This window comes from Dipodomys ordii, unplaced genomic scaffold (assembly GCF_000151885.1).
Source record: "Dipodomys ordii isolate 6190 unplaced genomic scaffold, Dord_2.0 Scaffold11, whole genome shotgun sequence".
Lineage (NCBI taxonomy): Eukaryota > Metazoa > Chordata > Mammalia > Rodentia > Heteromyidae > Dipodomys > Dipodomys ordii.
The window spans coordinates 17717406-17736108 of NW_012267227.1; the positions used below are offsets into that span (position 1 = coordinate 17717406).

General features: G+C 56.6%; 1 protein-coding gene across 1 annotated transcript; it reads right to left on the bottom strand.

Annotated features, from left to right (window-relative positions):
- Nucleotides 1-4828: 4828 nt before the first annotated feature.
- On the bottom strand, nucleotides 4829-18199 carry Disp2 (dispatched homolog 2 (Drosophila)). Its single transcript, XM_013010088.1, has 8 exons — nucleotides 18150-18199; nucleotides 11613-11939; nucleotides 11316-11345; nucleotides 11063-11186; nucleotides 10693-10808; nucleotides 10397-10524; nucleotides 9964-10061; nucleotides 4829-8068 (listed from the first exon to the last, which is right to left on the bottom strand). The coding sequence occupies exons 2-8, from the start codon at nucleotides 11921-11923 to the stop codon at nucleotides 4829-4831; spliced, it is 4047 nt and encodes a 1348-aa protein (XP_012865542.1). The 5' UTR covers nucleotides 11924-11939; nucleotides 18150-18199.
- Nucleotides 18200-18703: the final 504 nt, after the last annotated feature.

The window sequence follows — 18703 nt, forward strand, 5'->3', positions numbered from 1 at the left end:
GCTGTACGGACTGGCCGGGACCGGGCGCGCCCGTGGCGGGCCTGCGTGGAGCTGGCGAGCCGCAGCGCCGGGCCCCGGGCCCCGGCCGGACGGGGCCCACGTTGGGCTCTAGGTCACAATCCTCTTTATTTCGAGCGGTGATTATCAGGGGCGCCCCGGGAGCCCCTCGGAGGCTGCCGCGTCCTCCTCCTCCTCCCCCGGCGCGGGATCGCTGGAGACGCTGCGGGAAATGGCACGCGAGGGCGTGCGGGCGGCCGCGGCCAGCCCTGGCTCTTCCCTAGCGCGTCCGCGGCGGTCAGAGCTGATGCGAGCCCTCCCCGGCCTGCGCCGGGCCCGGCCCCGACCCGACCGGGCAGCGGGCAGAGCCCGGCCCCGACCGGACGGGGCAGCGGGCAGGGTCCAGACCCCGACGGGTTTGGCCGGCAGGACTGACTGCGGCGCCGCCCTCGTGGGAGAGTACAATCCAGGAACTGGACGGTGACACTGATAGATACCTACTGAAGGAAAAAGTACGCGGTGCTGTGAGGGGAAAAAAGCAGAAGGAGAGGCTTGGAGTGTGAGGGAAGATGTGATCCTTGCTGACTGGGGAGGAGGGGGAGCTGGCGCAGGAGCAGGAGCTGATCCCCATACACTGGAGAAGAATAGACAAGCGCAAAGTTCCTCCAAGGCGGAAATGGGGTTTTCTCCTGTAGGAACTGGAAGATAGGACCAAACCAGGCTCACGCTGGTCATCCTAGCTACTCTGGAAGATTGTGGTTTGAGGCCAGCCCAAATGAGAGACCTTCATCTCCAGCTAGGAACGTGGCTCAGTGGTAGAATGCTTGCCTAGCATGCATGAAGCCCCTGGGCTTTGATTCCTCAGTATCACACACACAGATAAAGCAGTGGCGCTGTGGCTCAAGTGGTAGAGTGCTAGCCTTGAGCAAAAGCAGCTCAGGGACAGTGCCCAGGCCCTGAGATCAAGCCTCAGGATTGGAGGCAGGGAGGGAGGAAGGGAGAGAGAGAGAGACCTTCTTCTCAATGAATTTAAGGGGGAAAAAAAACGTGCGCTGGAGCACCCTGTTTCTCCTTGTGCTACTGGAGAAGCACAAATAGGAGGATTAGGGTTCATGCTGGTCTGAGCACAAATGCCAGACCCCAGGAGGAAAAAGAAGGTAGGAGAAAGGTACAGATAAAGCAGGAAAGAGCAAAGTGGCAGCCTTTGTGCCAAGGTAAAGGGATTCAGTTTTATCTTAAGAATAATAGGGGGCTGGGAAGGTGGCTCAGTGGTAGCGCACTTGCTTTGCATGCATGAGGCCCTGGGTTCGATTCCTCAGCACCACATAAGAAAAAAGAAAAAAGCTGGAAGTGGTGCTGTGGCTCAAGTGGTAGAGTGCTAGCCTTGAGCTGAAGAGCTGAGGGACAGCACCCAGGCCCAGAGTTCAGGCCCCATAACCGGACCCCCCAAAAAAAAAAGAAAAAGAAAAAATAGGAAGCCACTCCACACATTAGAAGAGTGTCATCATATATATATATATTTTAATTTATTTTTGCTTGTGGAGCTATCCCTGAGTTGTTCAGCCCAACACAAACTACCACTCAAGCCACAGCACCACTTCCAGTTTTTTGGTGGTTAATTAGAGACAAGTCTCACAGACATTCCTGCTTGGGCTGGATTTAAACTGCAGTCCTCAAATCTGAGCCTCCTGAGTAGCCAGGATTACACGAGTGAGGCACTTCCTCTCTGTGACTCCATGTTCTTGCCTCATACCTGCTGCGAGCGACTGGGGTAGTAGAAGGAGTGGGGGGGGGGAATCATTTGTTACCCAGGAGGAAATTAATAAGGATCAGGAGAAGCCAAATAACCCTCATAACAGATGCCACCTGTGGGAAGCAACTATCCCGTAAGCTGTAGCTTATACTGGAGGTGGGGATTACCCCTCCAAACTGAGCGCCTCCTCTTTCTGGTCTCAGGAGGCCATATTCAATTCTAGTTACTTTTTGGAAGTTATTTCCTAACCTGTTACGTAAATAAACTAGCATATTCTTGGAGATGGAGAAAAGCAAAATCCACGTAAGGCAGCTTTAAAAGTAAGTCTCAGGATAAGGTTGGGAGTAGGGGAGGGAGGGAGAGAGAAAGAAAGGGGGGAGGAGAGCAAGAGAGAGAGAGAGAGAGAGAATCCACCCCCAGGCTTGAATGTGTGTGGATAATCACTGTTTTGTGTAGATGTGTTGGGAAATTGAGAGTTTGGCTTTCTTCCTTTCCTTCCTTCCTTCCTTTTCTCTCTCTCTCTTTTTTTTTTCCTGTCAGTCATGGGGCTTGAACTCAAGGCCTGGGCACTGTCCCTGAGCTCTTCAGCTCTACCACTTGAGCCACAGCACCACTTCCAGTTTTCTGGTGGTTAAATGGAAATAAGAGTCTCCACAGGCTTTCCTGCTCAGGGTGGCTTTGAACCAGTATCCTCAAATCTCAGCCTCCCCAATACCTAGCACCTGGCTATTTAAGATTGGAGGGGGGTAGGTCTTACAATGTTGTTCCATTTGTCTCCCAACTCCTAAGTTCCAGTGATGCTTTTGCCTTGGTGGCTAGAGAAGCTGGGACTTCTGGAGTGAGCCAAGAAGGACTTATCTTGATTGAGCCAACTGACTTGGTCAGTCTTCTGTGCCCATGAGTTCTGTACCTGCAGATTCAACCATGCAGATTGAAAATATCTGGGGTGGGGTGGGAAAAAAAACCACATCATAACTGAACTCATACATATTTTTTCTTGTCATTATTCCTTAAACAACACAGTATAACAACAACTGACACAGCCTCTACATTGTAAGTAGGTATCGTAGATCACTAGAGACGATTTGAAGTAAATGGAGGATACGCGCAGGTTATAAGCAAATACTACACCGTTTTACACAAGGAACTTGAGCATCCTTGGATATCACCATTGGGGGAGGGGGGGTTCTCGGAACCAATTCTCTGTAGATACCAAGGGACAACTGTACTGTCTTCTGTCATCTCCGTAACTCTTAGGTCTCATTTAGATTTCTGCTTCACTGGTCATGAGCTGCTGGGGATGGGAGGTAGGTCTCAACAACATAGGAACGTGACATAATCAAGCCAACATATCCTCTGAGTCACTCCAGCTCTACGACAGACGGGCTGTAGAGAAACCCCTAATCTTCCTTGACACCCCTAGGGAAACTGGCGTGGATCTGTGGTTTTCAGGGCACATCCTGAGGGGCTGCCAAGAGCCTTCAGGGACCCCAGGACCCTTGGTGTTCGAATACAAGGGTTCTTTTAAGGAAGGGTGGTCAGGCTATAGCCTTTGGAAACTGCTGGAAATGATATTCTCAAAACCCCTTCCAGTCCATGTGTAAGAAGCTGGCTCTTTGAAGGCACCCTCCCCACCTCCCCACAGCTGTGCTCCTCCTAATACCGCACGCAAAGCTGTTCATAGACTCCCTGGCGCCACCTAATGTATGAGCTCTGACATGGGTTGGACCTTCAAGGTAGACTCCTTGCTCTGGGTAGGTACCCAAGTCAGGTACCCAGTGCCCCATTCCCCCAGATTTGTTCTTTAGAAGCTCGAGACTTGACACAGAGAGCAGTTTCAGACTAGTACGTTCCCCAGAAAGGGCAGATCTGAGTTCTTTCTTAGCTGGATTATTCTGCTGGCCTTCCATCCCTCAGTTCCTGTCCTGCCAGGCCCCCGTGTGCACTGCGGCCTGAGGATCAGGTCAGTGCTCGTCTGGAGGCTGGCCGCTGGAGGTCCCTCAGAGGATTCCAGAGGGGAGGATGGGGTGTATGGGGGACACAAGGAGGCACCCTGGGATCTGCTCAGAGTGCCGCTTATTCTGGAGATGGGCGTCCAAAGGGGGAGGCAGGGTTTACACACAGACAGCCAAAAAGGCAGGTTGGAGGAAAGTACTAGAAGCAAAGGATCAAGACAAGCCAGGGACCAATGTCTCTGAAGCTGGTAGCCAGAGTCTGAGAGTTGTGGTGATAGAATGAGTCAGGAAACCGCTCTGCCAGGGCCCGGCCACATGAGCGGGGAAATCGATGGCTTCCTCAGTCTCTGTGTGTTTCCCTTGCTTGTTGGGGCTCACAGAACCTCACCGCCCCACCTCACCGCCCCGTAGCAAACGGCTGGACACAATTATGGGTCCCTCTCAGGAGGGGAGGATCTTGCAATTTAGCGGTGCTCTGTGGCTAACCATTGGCCTCCCGCCAGCCAAGTCTGCCTTCCCGGCTTCCAACCAACAGCCAGCTCCGCTCAGCCCTGGGAAACTGCTCACACTGGACAGCAATCCAGGAAGAAGCCCCCAGCCCGATCCTGGCCAGAGAAGTTCCCCAAAGAATGAAAAGCTTCCTGATGAAGAGTCAATGAATGAGAAGGGGGGTGATTCAGGAGGCAGTGGAGATTGCTGAGGGCTCTTCTGCTCAGTGAGGTACTCTGTCAGGGTCGTAAGGACGGGGTACCCGAGGGTCACTGAGCATCTTGCCACTTGGGAGAGGGCCAGAGCCATCTCCCCTGATAGAGCCGCACATCCAGCCTCCCCTCCCCTTCCAGAGGAGGGGTCCTTCCTTATTGGCACGGTGGGGGCAGACAGGCCCTCAGCAGGTCACGAGGAGAGCCGGGTATTCCCTCTCACAGGTCCTCCCCACCCAGTCCTCCAGATGTAAGGGATGAGTAGCAGAGAGATCAAGGCTGGAACATCTGGCAGGGTTGAAAAAAATCCATAGCTGGAGGGTGTCACTTTGGAGAAATACCTTCAGGCTCTGGCCTGGTGCGGGCCCTGCCTAATCATCAGGGACAGGTCCGCAGCCTGGTCTGGCCTCTGGCGACCTCCTCTAGGTGCTGTAGCCGGAGGTGTAGGCATTGGGCCTGCGGAGCCACACATCTGGCAGATCTGGCTGGCTGTTGGGCAGCATCACAGGGCTGCCATCCGGCCCGCCGCGGCCCTTCCAGGACGAGCTGCTGTGCTGGGAGCTGGCCAGGGTCGGGTCGTAGATGGTCTCCTTCAGCGCCAGCCAGAGGGTGTCACGCTTCCCATTCAGCTGGCCCCGCTCAAGTGCGGGCTTCCCGGCATCATCCAGGTCTTCTGGGCAGATAACCACGGAATCCGGCACGCGGGCACTGGGCTCCGAGGCGCTCAGGCAGGTGTCGTCGGAGACGCTGAGCCCCTCCAGGGTGCTGGCTGAGGAGCAGAGGCCATCAGGAAGTTCTTCTGCCTTGGACTTGGGAGAGGGGGGCGGGACTTCCGGGGAGGCCTGGGGAGGCTCAGCCTTCTGCTCCTGGGAGTCCTGTGTCACCCAGCTTTGCGGGTTGGGGCCAGCCTGCTTATAGGGCGAGGAGGTCTGCAAAGCCGGGCACTGGCTGAACACTGCCTGGTGGTCCAGGAGCAGGTCCCGCGGGGAGGCCGGCACGAGTGGGGGCCGGCCGCAGCAGTTGCCGTCGTGAAACGGCAGATCCTCCGAGAGAACCGAGGGCCGATGGGACAGCTTGCTGGTGGCCGTGCTGGTGTCAAAGCTGGGGCTCCGGCGCCGCGCCAAGGGCTGAAGCTCGTAATGCTCGGGGCAGATCCCAGGGATGCCTGCCCCGGGCCGCGCCTTCTCCTCGTCAGGATCCTCCGTGCCCGCACCCCACGGCAGGTGCGCGCAGGGCCACAGGATCTGCCCACAGTTCTTCTCGGGCCCGAAGAAACAGCACAGAGACTGGAAGAAGAAGCTGGCGAAGCCACAGCTGACGAACTTGACCATCATCAGGGTGATGCCCAGCTTGCGATACAGCAGGACCGTGGAAGGCAACATGATGACGCCCGAGGCGAACAGGGCCGCCGTCCCCATGGCCGTGGCCCGGCTGGTCTGGCGCAGGGAGAAGGCCACACGGCTCAGGCGATCGGGATGTGGGCACAGGTGATAGGAGATGCAGTAGTTGATGGTGAAGTCCACGGAGAGGCCCACCGAGGCAGACAGGAAGAGAGCCTCGGCCGTGTTGAGCTGCCACTCGAGTAGGACCAGCAGGCCTGCGGTGAGCAGCACCGTGCCCGCCACGGCTGCCACTGAGAACAGGCTGAGGGGAACATTCCAGGTGCCCAGCAGCAGCGTGGCAAAGGCCAGCGCCAGAGCCAGCCCCAGCACCACGGCGGGCTCCGTGCTCAGGCTGTGCTGCAGACTGTACAGCTCTAGCCGGCTGGTGAACCAGCCTCGGCGGAGGCCCGAGGGTGCCCTGCCCAGCTCGGAGGCCAGCCAGCGGCTGACTTCGGTGTAGAAGTGGTGGACCGGGCCGTATTCGGCACTGTATGGGAAGTTGGTCTGGAACTGCAGGACCAGGGCAGCGAGGTTGCCGTGGGCATCGAAGCGGAGCCCCAGGTCGCGGGTGCCATCGGGGCTTTGCTCCAGAGCCATCATCTTGAGGCAGTGCAGGAAGAGCTGGGGGGCCATGGGGAAGTCTGTCTGGCCACAGCAGAAGTCAGGCCCGAGGCGGGCGCAGCTGGGACTCTCCATCCAGCTCTGCAGGGCCTCCACCAGGCACAGCGTGGGCCACCCCTTGGGCTGGGTGCTGAAGAAGCTCTGGTTCCGGGCTTGGTGGCAGAGTTCCAACAGCCAGTCCTGGGCCTCCAGGCTGCTGACGGAGAAGTCAGGATCGCTCACCAGGGAGCTGTTGCTACGAGGGTCCAGGGGGTCGCTCGTGTCCACCGGCAGGATGCCCCACACCAAAACCACGGGCAGGTGGCCGCCCTCGTCTGGGGGCAGGTCCTCGAACAAGAACTGCTGGCGGTACTCGGCATCGAAGCGCTCGAAGGGGTGGCTGGGCCGGAAGACCTGGCCCCCGGCAGGCAGCAGAATGGGCAGCTGCAGGCGGGGGCTGACGCCGCCGATGTAGCCGCCCCCCACCGCCAGCGCCGCGAACCAGCAGATCCAGATGTACCGGAACTTGATGACCCCACAGGGCAGCAGGCGCTGGAAGAGCAGGCGGGAGAGGATGGACACGACCCTGCGGAGGCCGCGGACCCGCCGGTGTATGGCCAGCAGCAGCCGCAGGGGGTCGCTGCCGCCCCTCGGGGCCTGCCTGGGCAGACAGCCGCGGGCCAGGTAGCGCTCGTGCAGCACGGCGGAGGCGGGCAGCCAGACCAGCGTGAGCCCCATGTGCACCAGCACGGCGGTGCCCATGAAGAGGGCGAAGCAGCGCACGGTGGGCAGGCGGCTCAGGTAGCTGCCGTAGAAGGCAGCGCCTGTGGTGAGCCCCGAGACCAGCAGCAGGTAGCCGAAGTGGTGCATGGTGCGGCCCACGCGCTGTGCCAGCCCCCCGGAGGGCACCTGGCTCTTGCTGAGCCGCCAGAGGTCGAAGAAGATGAGGGTGTGGTTGACGCAGACGCCACTGAGCAGCAGGAGGGCCGCCAGGTTGACGAAGGGGAAGTAGGCCATGCGGAAGGCCACGTGGTAAAGGAAGAAGGCCACCATCAGGGAGCCCAGCACCCCCAGCAGCACCATGACCGTGATGAAGAAGGAGCGCAGGTAGAGGGTGACGCTGAAGAAGATGACGGCCAGGGCCAGCAGGGGGTACACTGTGTCCAGCGCCAGGAAGTGCTTCAGCAGCACCTGCTTGAGGCCCAGGTCCATGCCACTGATCGATGTGTAGTTGTCAGAGACCTTCTGGACATCAGCTAGGCCATCCAGGTAGATGTCCAGCATGGAGGCGTCCTTTGTGATGGGCAGGAAGAGTAGGCCGAACTTGAGGGATGGCACCTGGTAGTCAGCCGTCTGGGGACTCAGGAAGTCCCTGTCCAGCAGGAAGTGCAGGAGTTGGTACACAGCCCCGCTGCGGGCGCACTTGGTGGGGACCTGGGCACAGAATGGGGGCTTGTCCGGCTTGGATCCCAGGCAGGAGGGCACGAGGACCCCACGGTGGTAGTAGGGCGCGCAGTACCGCAGCAGGGCCAGGGTGCGGGCCGCGTCAGCTTCCGTAGTATCCAGACAGGAGGAGCGGTTGGACAGCACGGCCAGATAGTTCCCGAGGGACCAGCTGGGGCAGCACTCATTGGCTGCGGTGCGCTGGCACAGAGCCCCAAAGTGCGGATGGGAGCGGATCTGTGGGGCACACAGTATGAGAGAGCTCAGGAGCAGTCAGTCGGTGGGTGGGGGAGGCTCCAGGCCCCCCCCCAGCCCTGGCCTAACCATTCACACTTCTTCAGGTGCAGGTTGGAGACAAAGGGGTGACTTGACAGCCCAATACCACTGGCTTGTTCCCGAGTTCCCTTTGGCTTCTGGCCCAGGTGCAGGCAGCTACACGTTTGGAAGAGCCTCAGGGATAAGAGGCTCTGCCCTGAGGACTCCTGCGGTGGGTGAGGGTCCACACACTCCAACTCTGCACTGCTGGGCTGGAAGTGACCTTCACAGCCATGTATGGGAAAAGGTCAAGGTGCCATGGGGCTGGAAGGAAGCCAGGTAAAAAGCAGAAGCCAGGACATGGCTGTCCATGTGTGCCTCTTAGTCTGTCTCTGTCTCTGTCTGCCTCTCTCTTTCTCTCTCTGTCTCTCTGTGTAGATATCTGTCTGTCTGTCTCTGTCTACCTCTGTCTCTTTCTCTCTGTATGTCTGCCTGTCTCTCTCTGTGTCTCTCTCTGTAGATGTCTATCTGTTTGTCTCTGTCTCTTTGTCTGTCTCTGTCTCTTTCTGTCTGTCTGTCTGTCTCTCTCTCTCTCTGGGCTGTTTAAATCCTCCTGGAGCCAGACCTCATGCCTCCTTTCCTCCTCCACAGACTGTTGCCACAGCAACAGCTGTTGTGTACAGAGAGTTCCAACCTGGAGCCAGGGGCCCTGCTCTGCTACTGGTGATCTGCCTGCCTGGCCTTGGGGCTGAGATCATGATGATAACGGTGGTGACACTCGCTGAGTGATTGCAGTATTATCCGCTCATCCTATACACAGGACTGGGGGTAGGACACGTGCCTTGCACATACACGATCCCCTGGATTCAGTCCCCAGCACCACCAAACCAAAACCAGGCAGAAGCAATGTGCACAACAACCTTACCCCAAGAAGGTACAGTCATGGAACAAGGGAGCCTTAGAGCTGGCCTTGAACTCAGACATCTGACTGCAGAACACACGTCTTTCTGGTTCTCGGGGTGACAGGTGTGATGCAAGGGGGCTTGGGCTATGGAGTGATTTTAGCACTAAGTCTTTCTATAGCTGTTAGCATAACTGGCAGTGTCTTGCTGGGGGTTGGGGGCTTAAAGCACAGAGTCTCAGCTCCCCAGCCTAGGACCTCCTCAACAGCTTGCTCTGTGCACGTGTGTGTGTGTGTGTGTGTGTGTGTGTGTGTGTGTGTGTGTGTGTACATGCATGCATGCGCAGGCACACCTGTACTAATACTGGGTCTTGAACTCAGTGCTAGCCCTAACTTTTTTCACTCAAGGCAGATGCTGTACCACTTGAACCACAGCTCCATTCTGGCTTTTGTGCTGGTTAATTGGAGGTAGTGTCACAGACTTTCCTGCCTGGGATGGCCTTAAACTGCTATCCTTAGGTCTCAGCTTCCTTAGTAGCTAGGCTTATAGGTGTGAGCCACCACTTTCCAAGAGCTGCATCTTGGCTCTTCAAAAACTTCTGCCTGGGCTGGGAAGGTGGCTCCGTGGTAGAGCGCTTGCCTTGCATGCTTGAGGCCCTGGGTTCGATTCCTCAGCACCACATAAGCAGAAAAAGCCGGAAGTGGCGCTGTGGCTCAAGTGGTAGAGCTACCCTTGAGCTGAAAAGCTGAGGGACAGTGTCCAGGCCCAGAGTTCAGGTCTCACGACCGACAAAAAAAATCTGACTGCTTTTCCCGCCCCAATTCCAAACCTGTCAGCAGTGTTGGGAAAGTTTGCTAAGTAGAAAAGGGCTTCTTCCCACTCCCCGCTTGCAGTCTGGGCTCTGTTGTATCTCCTTGACATCAGGTCCCTCGTGCCCCCTTCCTCACCCTCCCCCAGCCTCCCCCAGCAGCTCACCTGCTCCTGTTCTATGCGGCACATGGAGTGGATGGCATGCAGGTTCCACAGGCTGCCCCCCGAGGTTGACACGAACACCAGCTTTGCATGGCTCTTCTCTGCAACACAGCCCCCCAACCCCCTTGGAGCTCACCCTTTGACCCCTGGTCCTCAGCCCTACCACAGGGAAGAGGCTTATCCAGAGCTCCTGAGGGTCAGACTCCTGGGAGTCCCAACCCTGTACCCAGTGGCTGGATTTGATTTCGCCCCCCCCCCTGCCTTTCCTGCTTGACCCTAGCTGGTTGGGGCTGCAAGTCAGCTGCGCTGGCTTTGCTGTGCCGGGCTGGCTGCTTTCCTGTCTGTCTTCCCACAGTGATGCTGGGACAGCCCATCCTGCTGGCTGGGGGTGGTGGGAGCTGCCCCTGCAGCCAGGGCTGGCTAGGCTGCAGCTTACCTGGGGGGCCACAGAAGAAGCTGTCCTCCCCATTGTCATCTATGGGCTCCACCATCCTCCGGGCCCGGACCACGCTCTCCTGGGCCCTGCCCCAGGACGCGGGGCTCAGGGTGCTGTGGAAGGTGGAGCTGGGGAGGGAAGAATGCGCAGAGTAGTCACCATTAGCAGTGAAGAAGGCCAGGGACCACTGTCCAGGGCACCCCAGCAACATGAGGGGGCCACCCACTGTTCCTTTCCTGGGGGTCTTGCGCTTTCTCCCTTCGCCATACCCCAGTGAAAAGATGGGAACCTGTTACCTGTTCAGTTCAGGGTCCGGAGAAAGGGAGAGCAGGTTCTTGGGGCCGGTGAAAGCCTGTAGTGCCTTCCAGACTTCTAGCTTTCGCCCAACATCCGTGTCCCGAGGCTCGAAGCCCTGCGGGGAGAAGAGAGAGAAGAGCAGGTGGGCAGAGGGGGAGGAGCTCCCCATCTGTTCCCTTTCTACCTCTGCCCTGTTGACTCGGGGGGGGGGGCGCGGGAGGTCCCACCCACCTGGGCTGTGGACACAGGATCTCTGTATCACCTGCACAACTTCCATTGTTACCACCCCAGCTGGGGCCGCTCCGCGGCGGCCATCCTGAGCCGTGCTGGCCAGGCCAAAGGCCCCTATGATTTCCCTTGGGCTCTCACCAGTAGAGGGTCCGAGAAGTCAGGCAGGCGGCTTCCCAACAGTCCGGCCAGCGTGCACAGGAGGATGAAAGCCAGACACAGCAGGATCACGGTGCCCGGCCACTCAGCGATCAGCTGGGAATAGCTAGGACAGAGCGAGGAAGCCCACGTGAGCCATGGCTGGGAGTAGGGAGCTTCTGAGCTTAGGGCTCACCAAAAAGGGGTCGTTAGCAGCCTGGTCACCCTTAGGAGTCTACGGGAGGCCCATGCCTACCTCTTGGGCATCCGGTAGGTCCGCTCCTGCCTGAAGAAGAGAAGAAACCACACTTGCTAGAGTCTTCTCCGTGTGTGTATGTGCACATGTGTGTGTGTGCACATGTGTGTTGTGTGTGTGTGCACATGTGTGTGTGTGCAGGGCTTTTCCTCTCCCAGCTCCCAACCCCTCCGACACCACCCAGCCTGCCCCCTCCCCCGGAGCAGGGCACAGCCACGCCGCCTCCTAAGAGAGACCCAAGGGTCTGCCCCACCTTCCGGGGGGGCAGCCAGGGGGCTGTTGGTCCCCCCTCCTTACCTGACGCTGACCACGTGACGCTGCGCAGGTGGCTTCCAGGTGCCATCGTGCTGGGAGGGCACCAAGGAAGGGCTGTAGTTGGAGACATGGGAGCACAGGGCTGCCTGGTCTCCCAGCCCTAGTAGCGAACTGCCTTCTTGGTATTCGTGCGGCCCTCTAGAGTAGCCGAAATGACCAGGAGCTAAGGGACTACTCGGGTCCACAGCCTGGAGGGTGGATGCGGAGGGCGCCGGGACGGAGGCATTGGAAGGGTCCTCCAGGGGGCAGGTGTGGAGGGAGCAGCTCCTCTCCGGGCTTGCCTCGGGGGCCATGGCCTCGGGCTGGGACCTGGGAGATCACAGGTAGGGGAGAGAGGGGTGGAGGATGGGGGTAGAGCACCCCACATCCCAGAATTGTTCAGGAAGGCAAGGAGACAGGAGGAGCCCGGGGGTGTCTTGACCCTCCATCTGAGGGGAAGGGGAGGGGGCGAGGTCGCAAAGTCTGCATCTTGGGGGAGCATGCTTTCATCCAGCACTCAAAAGGACATGGTTGGCCACCATGCCCCAAGCTGACACGCTTTTGTATGCACGATCTCATTTACTCGTGGCAAACAATTCTGTAAGGTAAGAATGGCCTCGTTTTTGTAGACTTGAAAACAGAGCCAGTGAGGGGTAAGGAGGGGACTTTGAGAGCAGTTCAGGGTCTTCTGACTTGTGGCCCCATGCTCCTCCTGCTACAGTTGTTTCTCCTCCTTCTCCTGTTCCTCCTCCTTTCTCTCTCTCTCTTTTTATAGTCTGGGGTTTGAACTTGGCTTCATACTTGCTGGGTAGGTGGTGTACCTACTGGTGCCCCCAGCTGGTCCCTTTATTCTCCTGACACATCTAGGCAATCTTGGATCCTTTGAACATTTTCTTTTGTCGGGTTGTTCCCTGCCATCACCCCAGACAATCGCAGAACCTGGGGTGGGGGCAGCAGTCCATGTTTCCTTATTTTGCCTTTTCTTTCTTTCGTCTTTTTTTTTTTGACAGGGTCTTGTTATGTAGGTCAGGCTGGCCTAAAACATATTCCTGCTTCATACTCACAAGGACTGGAAATACAAGCATACAGCATCATGCCTGCCATTTTTAAAAAAATTTATGGATGTATGGATGTATATCAGTTGTGGGGCTTGGATTCAGGGCCTAGGCACTATCCCTGAACTCTTTTGCTCAAGGCTAGTGCTCTACCTCTTTGAGCCACAGTTCCACTTCCAGTTTTGGAATGATTAATTGGAGATAATCTCATGGGGAGGGGCACGGGAGGGGGGGGGAGTCTCATGGGGACTTTTCTGCCTGGCTGGCTTTGAACCATGATCCTTAGATCTCAGCCTCCTGAGTAGTTAGGATTACAGGCTTGAGCCACCAGTATTTGGTTTCCATTTTTGTTTGTTTTTGTTTTGCCAGTTCTAGGGCTGGAACTCAGGGCCTGGGCACTGTCCCTGAGCTTCATTTGCTCAAGGCTAGCACTCTACTACTTGAGCCACAGAGCTACTTCCAGCTTTTTCTGTTTATATGGCACTGAGGAATTGAACCCAGGGCCTCATGCATGCTAGGCAAGTGCTCTACCACTAGGACACCTTCCCAGCCCCTCCATCTTATTTTTTAATTTTCCCTTTTTGTCTTTTTCTTTTCTGTAGAGCTGGGAATGAATCTCAGGGTCTCACTCATGTTAGGCATGTGTTCTACTGAGTTACTTTTTAAGAATAATCTGATCTCCATGCAAGTCTTACCTCCTCGGTAAAGCCTTCCCTGACTATTTCAAGTCACCAGGAGCTCTGTAATCCTTTACCCTGCCTGACAGTTCTTCATGGCATAACTCTGCATGATGGAGCTGTGTCTCTTGCCTGTCTTTCCTGTGGAAAGTGGGGCTGGAGAGCAGGGACTGATGGCTATGGGCCAAAGTCCTGGCCACAGCAGTGCGTGCACATTGCCCATGGAGATCAAGTTATGCCCGGAGACCCAGTGGAGGACCTGGAAAGATGAGGCAAGCTCTACTTCTATTTTATTTCATTTTCAGAAGGATGTCTGGCTATGAGAGAATAGTGCTCACACCGAGGGCAAAATGGGGGAGCAGTGAAGGTAGGCTCCCAGCCCTGTCACGTCTTAGCCTGAGGTCCCAGGAGAGAGTCGTGGTTGTCAAAATATTAGCACCCTTGTCTGTTTTGATATGTGAATCAACTAATGGGACACACGAAAGCTGCCCGCTGCCCGGCCTGCGGAAGGCACGTTGGATTTTCCAACCTTTCCCACACTTATACTGCAAATGGCATTAAAGGTGTGTATTTGCATTCATAACTTGTCATCTTCTGGCACCTCAGGCAATATGTCTCCATTTTAGAATTTCTCACACACTTTGTGTATGTGTGTGTGTGTGTGAAATGAATGCCTATATATACACATATATAATGTATATACGTATGTAGTCTTTTAAAAGTTTTAGGTAGTTTATTAATTGTTCTGGGGATCAGACCTAGGGCCTTCTGCCATTGAGTTATAGTCCCCAGCCCTTGTTTTTTTTTTTTTTTTTGAGACAGTATCTTACTATGTAGCTTAGGCTGACCTGGAACTCACAAACCTGCCTCAGCCTCCTTAGTGCTGGAATTATAGCTGTGTCCCGCCATACCTGACATGGATGTTTTTCTCTTCCTCCTTATCCTCCTCTTCTCCTTCTTCCTCCTCCTCCTCCTCCTCTTTTTTTCTTTTTCTTCCTCTTTTTTTTTTTTTTTTGAGATAGGACTCAAATTCAGTATCTGACACTTTCATTGGCTGGTGCTCTACCACCTGAGCCATGCCTCTAATCCCCTAGGCTGGTTTTGAACTGTGATCTTCTAGATCTCAGCCTTTTGAGTAGCTTGGATTACAGGTGTGAGCTCCCAGCACCCTGCTGGATAGTTACTTCTTTAAGGTTTGAAGTCCTGTAGTCTTTATTTTTATTTTTTGAGTACCTGGCCTGGACTGAGTCCTGAGGGTCCTCAGTCTCCCTGTTTAAAGCACAGGCTGCCTCCTAGTGGTCAGAAGAGTGAACAGCCAAGGTGCAGCAATGGGCCAGTTCTGGCTGCCCCTGGTCTTGGAGCACCAAGCAATGGAATTCTCTTCAGAATGTCTGCGCCCCTCTTTAGAATGTCAATTTCTTTTACATGAAGGAAGCCAGCACACTGGGGTGGGGTGGGGGTGTTGGCAGAGCACCCTTGTTCAGTTGGTTCTTCTTCAAGGAACATCCTTGGTTAGTTTCCACGAGGGTCTCCTTGGCACCAGATCCTTCCCTTCTACTTCTACCGTGCCTCTCTGAGGAGCTAGGATCCGCTGCTCCTCGTCTAGTCTGACTCTTCTTCACCTTGCCAGCCATGGTCAATATGGAGAACTGAGAATCCCTCCACATCCTGACTGCTGTGGACTTGGGCCTCTCCTGCAGCCCTCCCAGGGCCCAGCCCAACTCCGGGCTTCTGCAAGCCCCTGCCCGCCCCTGCTCACGGCAGAGCAGTGATAGGAGTTAAATGCTCCTGTCCTCCCTTCTCCAGCCTTTTGGTTCCGCAGCGCTGACTGGGATGAGTACCTTCTTGGTCTGCCTGCTGGGCCCAGTGGCTGGTAAGCTGAGTGATGGCAGGCGGGCAGGCATGCAGGCAGGTGGGGGGCGGGGAGAGGAGGATGGAAAGTGGTGATGCTGGCCTGGGTCAGGAGGAAAAGATCCCAGCAGCCAGGGCTAGCCTGACTGAACTCCAGACACAGAGCCCCAACATGGGAGCCCGGGGGTGGGCAGGTATTTGTGTGTATTAGTCTTGCCCCCAAAGCCTACGGAAAGGTCATGTGGACATTCTTGTGGTTCCACAGAGTGGCCAGACAGATAGTTGGGAAGCAGCTCCCGCCGCTGGGAATAAATGAGGTCATTTAAAAAACTCAAGGAGAAGCCGGGCGCCCGTGGCTCACGCCTGTCATCCTAGCTACTCAGGAGGCTGAGATCTGAGGATCGCGGTTCAAAGCCAGCCCGGGGCAGGAGAGTATGTGAGACTTATCTCCAACAAACCACCAGAAAACCAGAAGTGGCACTGTGGCTCAAGCCTTGAGCTGAAGAGCGGAGGAACAGTGCCCAGACCCAGAGTTCAAGCCCCACAACCAACCAAAAAAAAAAAAGTTATTTTGAATATTTCTGTGGTGGATACAGGTTGCTGGGCATGGTGGTGTGTGTCTATAGTCCCAGCTACATGAGAAGCTGAGGCAGGAAGATTACTTGAGCTCAGGAGTTTAAGGCCAGTCTGAACAATAAAGATTTTATCTTAAAAAGAAAATAAAAATCTAGGGCTTACAAAGGGGCTGGTTACTTAGCTGTGCTACAGAGCACGCTTTACAAAGGCCCTGCATTTAGTCCCTAGCACTGAAACATGAAATACATAAAGGAAGAAAAAATCATGACAAGTGTCAGTGTGTGTGATGTGTGTGTGGTGTAGGGGTTGTTCATGTGGTTTGAGTGTGATGTGTGTGTGGTTTGTAGGGTGTTTGTGTGGTGTGGTTTGTGGTGTGTATATGTGTGATGTATTTGTGGTGTGAGGGGTATTTGTGTGGTTTGTGATGTGTGTGGTATGGAGGGTGTTTGTGTAATGTGTGTGTATGCGTGGTGTGTGAGGTGTGTGTGTGATATATGTGTGATGTGTGTGTGGTGTGAGGGGTATTTGTGTGGTTTGTGATGTGTGTGGTGTGGAGGGTGTTTGTGTGGTTTGTGATGTGTGTGGTGTGGAGGGTGTTTGTGTGATGTGTGTGTATGCGTGGTGTGTGAGGTGTGTGTGTGATATATGTGTGATGTGTGTGTGGTGTGAGGGGTATTTGTGTGGTTTGTGATGTGTGTGGTGTGGAGGGTGTGTTGTACATGCGGTGTGGTTTGTGGTGTGTATGTATGTGTGTGATATATGTGTGGTATGAGGGGTGTTTGTGTGGTTTGTGGTATGCGTGTGATCCCTGAGGTGTATGTGGTTTGTGTGTGGTGTGGTTTATGGCTTGTGTGTGTGTGTGTGTGTGTGTGTGGTGTATGTGTGTGCCAGCTTATACACTGTGTACCTCTCCCCAGAGTGCCACTTTGCTCAGCAGGAACCCCGAGTCTGTACTAGGTAGCGTCCATGGTCTCTGTCCAGTGTGGAGTGAGCCTGGGGGGCCTCCGGGGCCCCTGGGAATTGTGGGAACACAGCAAGTAGTTCTGGGGCCCAGGGGAAATGAGCAGACTAGACAGGGCTGATCTTTGGCAAGATAAACCAGACAGCAAACGGCTCTCCTGCCCAACTCCCGAACAGCAGCTCTGGCTCTAGGCCCCTGCACTGCTCCATCTTCTTCTTCTTCTTCCCATCTTCCCCTCCCTCTTCCTCCTTTTGTTTGTGTATGGTTTGGCTTCGCTTTTTCTTTTCTCGGTGGCTGGGGAGGGATGCAGGGTCTCAGAGCTCTTCCTTGGCTCCAGCCTCACCTATCTTTTTCTGGTTGGACATAGTCCCAAGCTGGCCCCAGGTGTGAGGAGCACACCCCTCCCCCCATTCGCCCTCCGAAGAAGATTCTGTTCCCTCCAGAGTGATGTATTTGTGACACAGGGAACAAAATGTTTGCCTCCACTTGTGGGGCTCTCTCTTCCCTTTGAGGGACAGAATGTGCGTTTCATTTGTGATAGTCGGGAAACAGTGTTTCCATCTCTGTTTTTCAGCCTCAAAGGACTGCACTTTGCTTTCAGCCCAGGCGGGAGAGAGAGGCAGTGTCATGTCAGAGGAGAGAGCTGGGGGCGGCAGGACACAGAAATTGCGCCATATTGTTACCTGGCTGGAGTGCTCCATCACACACAGGGTGGGGGAAGGGCTCCTTCCTTTCCCTCCAGCCTGGTGGGGGGGGGCGGGGCAGGGGCGCTTCAGGGGTCACACAGACACCCCAGGGTGACCTCCAGAGCCTCTTAGAGGCCACCACAGGCAGGGACACGAACCGCTGGGGGGGGGAGGGATGGGGGAGGGGAAGATGCAAGGCAGACAAACATGATGATGATGATGATGATGATGGTGGTGGTGGCGGTGGTGATGATGATGGCGGCGGCGGTGGACAGTCCCTGACGCAGCTGCCAAATGTCTCCCCGCTTCGGTGAACCCCCTCCCCGCCTTCCCCCCCACCCCGCGGTACATCATGGACACCTCCCCATGCACACGGACACGCTGCAGCCTGGTCTGACATTACGGCGGGTGGGGGCCTCCGGGGGAGGCCTCGGCGCACAGGCAAGGCCGGGGGGCCTAGGAAAGGGGGGTCGCAGGGAGGTGGGTGGGGCAGGGCTCCCCGGGAGGGGGAAAGCCATGGGGCGGGGAGGTTCTCAGGGGCGAACAGATTGACGTGGCAGGAAGGGGGCTCCCGAATCTCCACCGCCCCCACCCCCAAAAAAACGGGGGGCGCTCGGGGAAGGGCCGGGAATGAGCGGGGGGGGGTGGGGGATGGATGGCGGCTGTGGAAAATACCTGGAGCCGGGGGGTGCTGAGCAGACCTGCGAGCCGGACCTGCCGAGAGGTCCTCCTGCCTGTCCGGGGAGCTGCCGTCCGGGGCTCACCGGCCGCCCTCAGGCCGCGGGTCCCCGCCGGAGTCGCCTCCGCCACGTCCGTGCCCGTGGGCGGCGCCGCTGTCCGGGAGCTGGTGCTGAAGCAACGCCAGCGACGGACTCGTGCGCATGCGTCAGCTCCAGCCCGCCAGTCGCCGGGCGGGGCCGGGGAACATTCCAGCCAATAAGCTGGCGCCGGGGGCGGGGCCGGGGGCGGGGCCGTCCGAGAGCGAGGCTCGCTGCAGCGCCGCAGCGCGGGACCAGGGGGGCTCTGTCTGTCACCGAGGCCGCGCGCTGCGGCACCGCGCCTCGCTCCTGGCCGGGTCCGAGCGCTTGTCCTTAGGAGCCCGGCCGACTGGGGTGGGGTGGAGTGGGGGCGGGGGCTCAGGCTGCTCCTCGGGAACTGGGGTGCAGCGCCGGGTTAGAGATAAGAGAACCTCAGGATTTAAAAAGCAGCCTGCGTCTGTCACTAGCGCAGGGGGGGGAGGAGGGGGGAGGCGGGTCATTCTGAGTCTCCATTTCCTGGCTCCTCTCCT

Bases quoted from the DNA above. Each gene is read 5' to 3' on its own strand.
- Disp2 (XM_013010088.1), bottom strand. From the start codon at position 11,923: ATGGCCCCCGAGGCAAGCCCGGAGAGGAGCTGCTCCCTCCACACCTGC. The intron at 10,525-10,692 runs GTAACAGGTTCC...TTCCCTCCCCAG, and splicing joins CCGGACCCTGAACTGAACAG to CTCCACCTTCCACAGCACCC. The intron at 10,062-10,396 runs GTAAGCTGCAGC...GCTGTGTTGCAG, and splicing joins CTTCTTCTGTGGCCCCCCAG to AGAAGAGCCATGCAAAGCTG.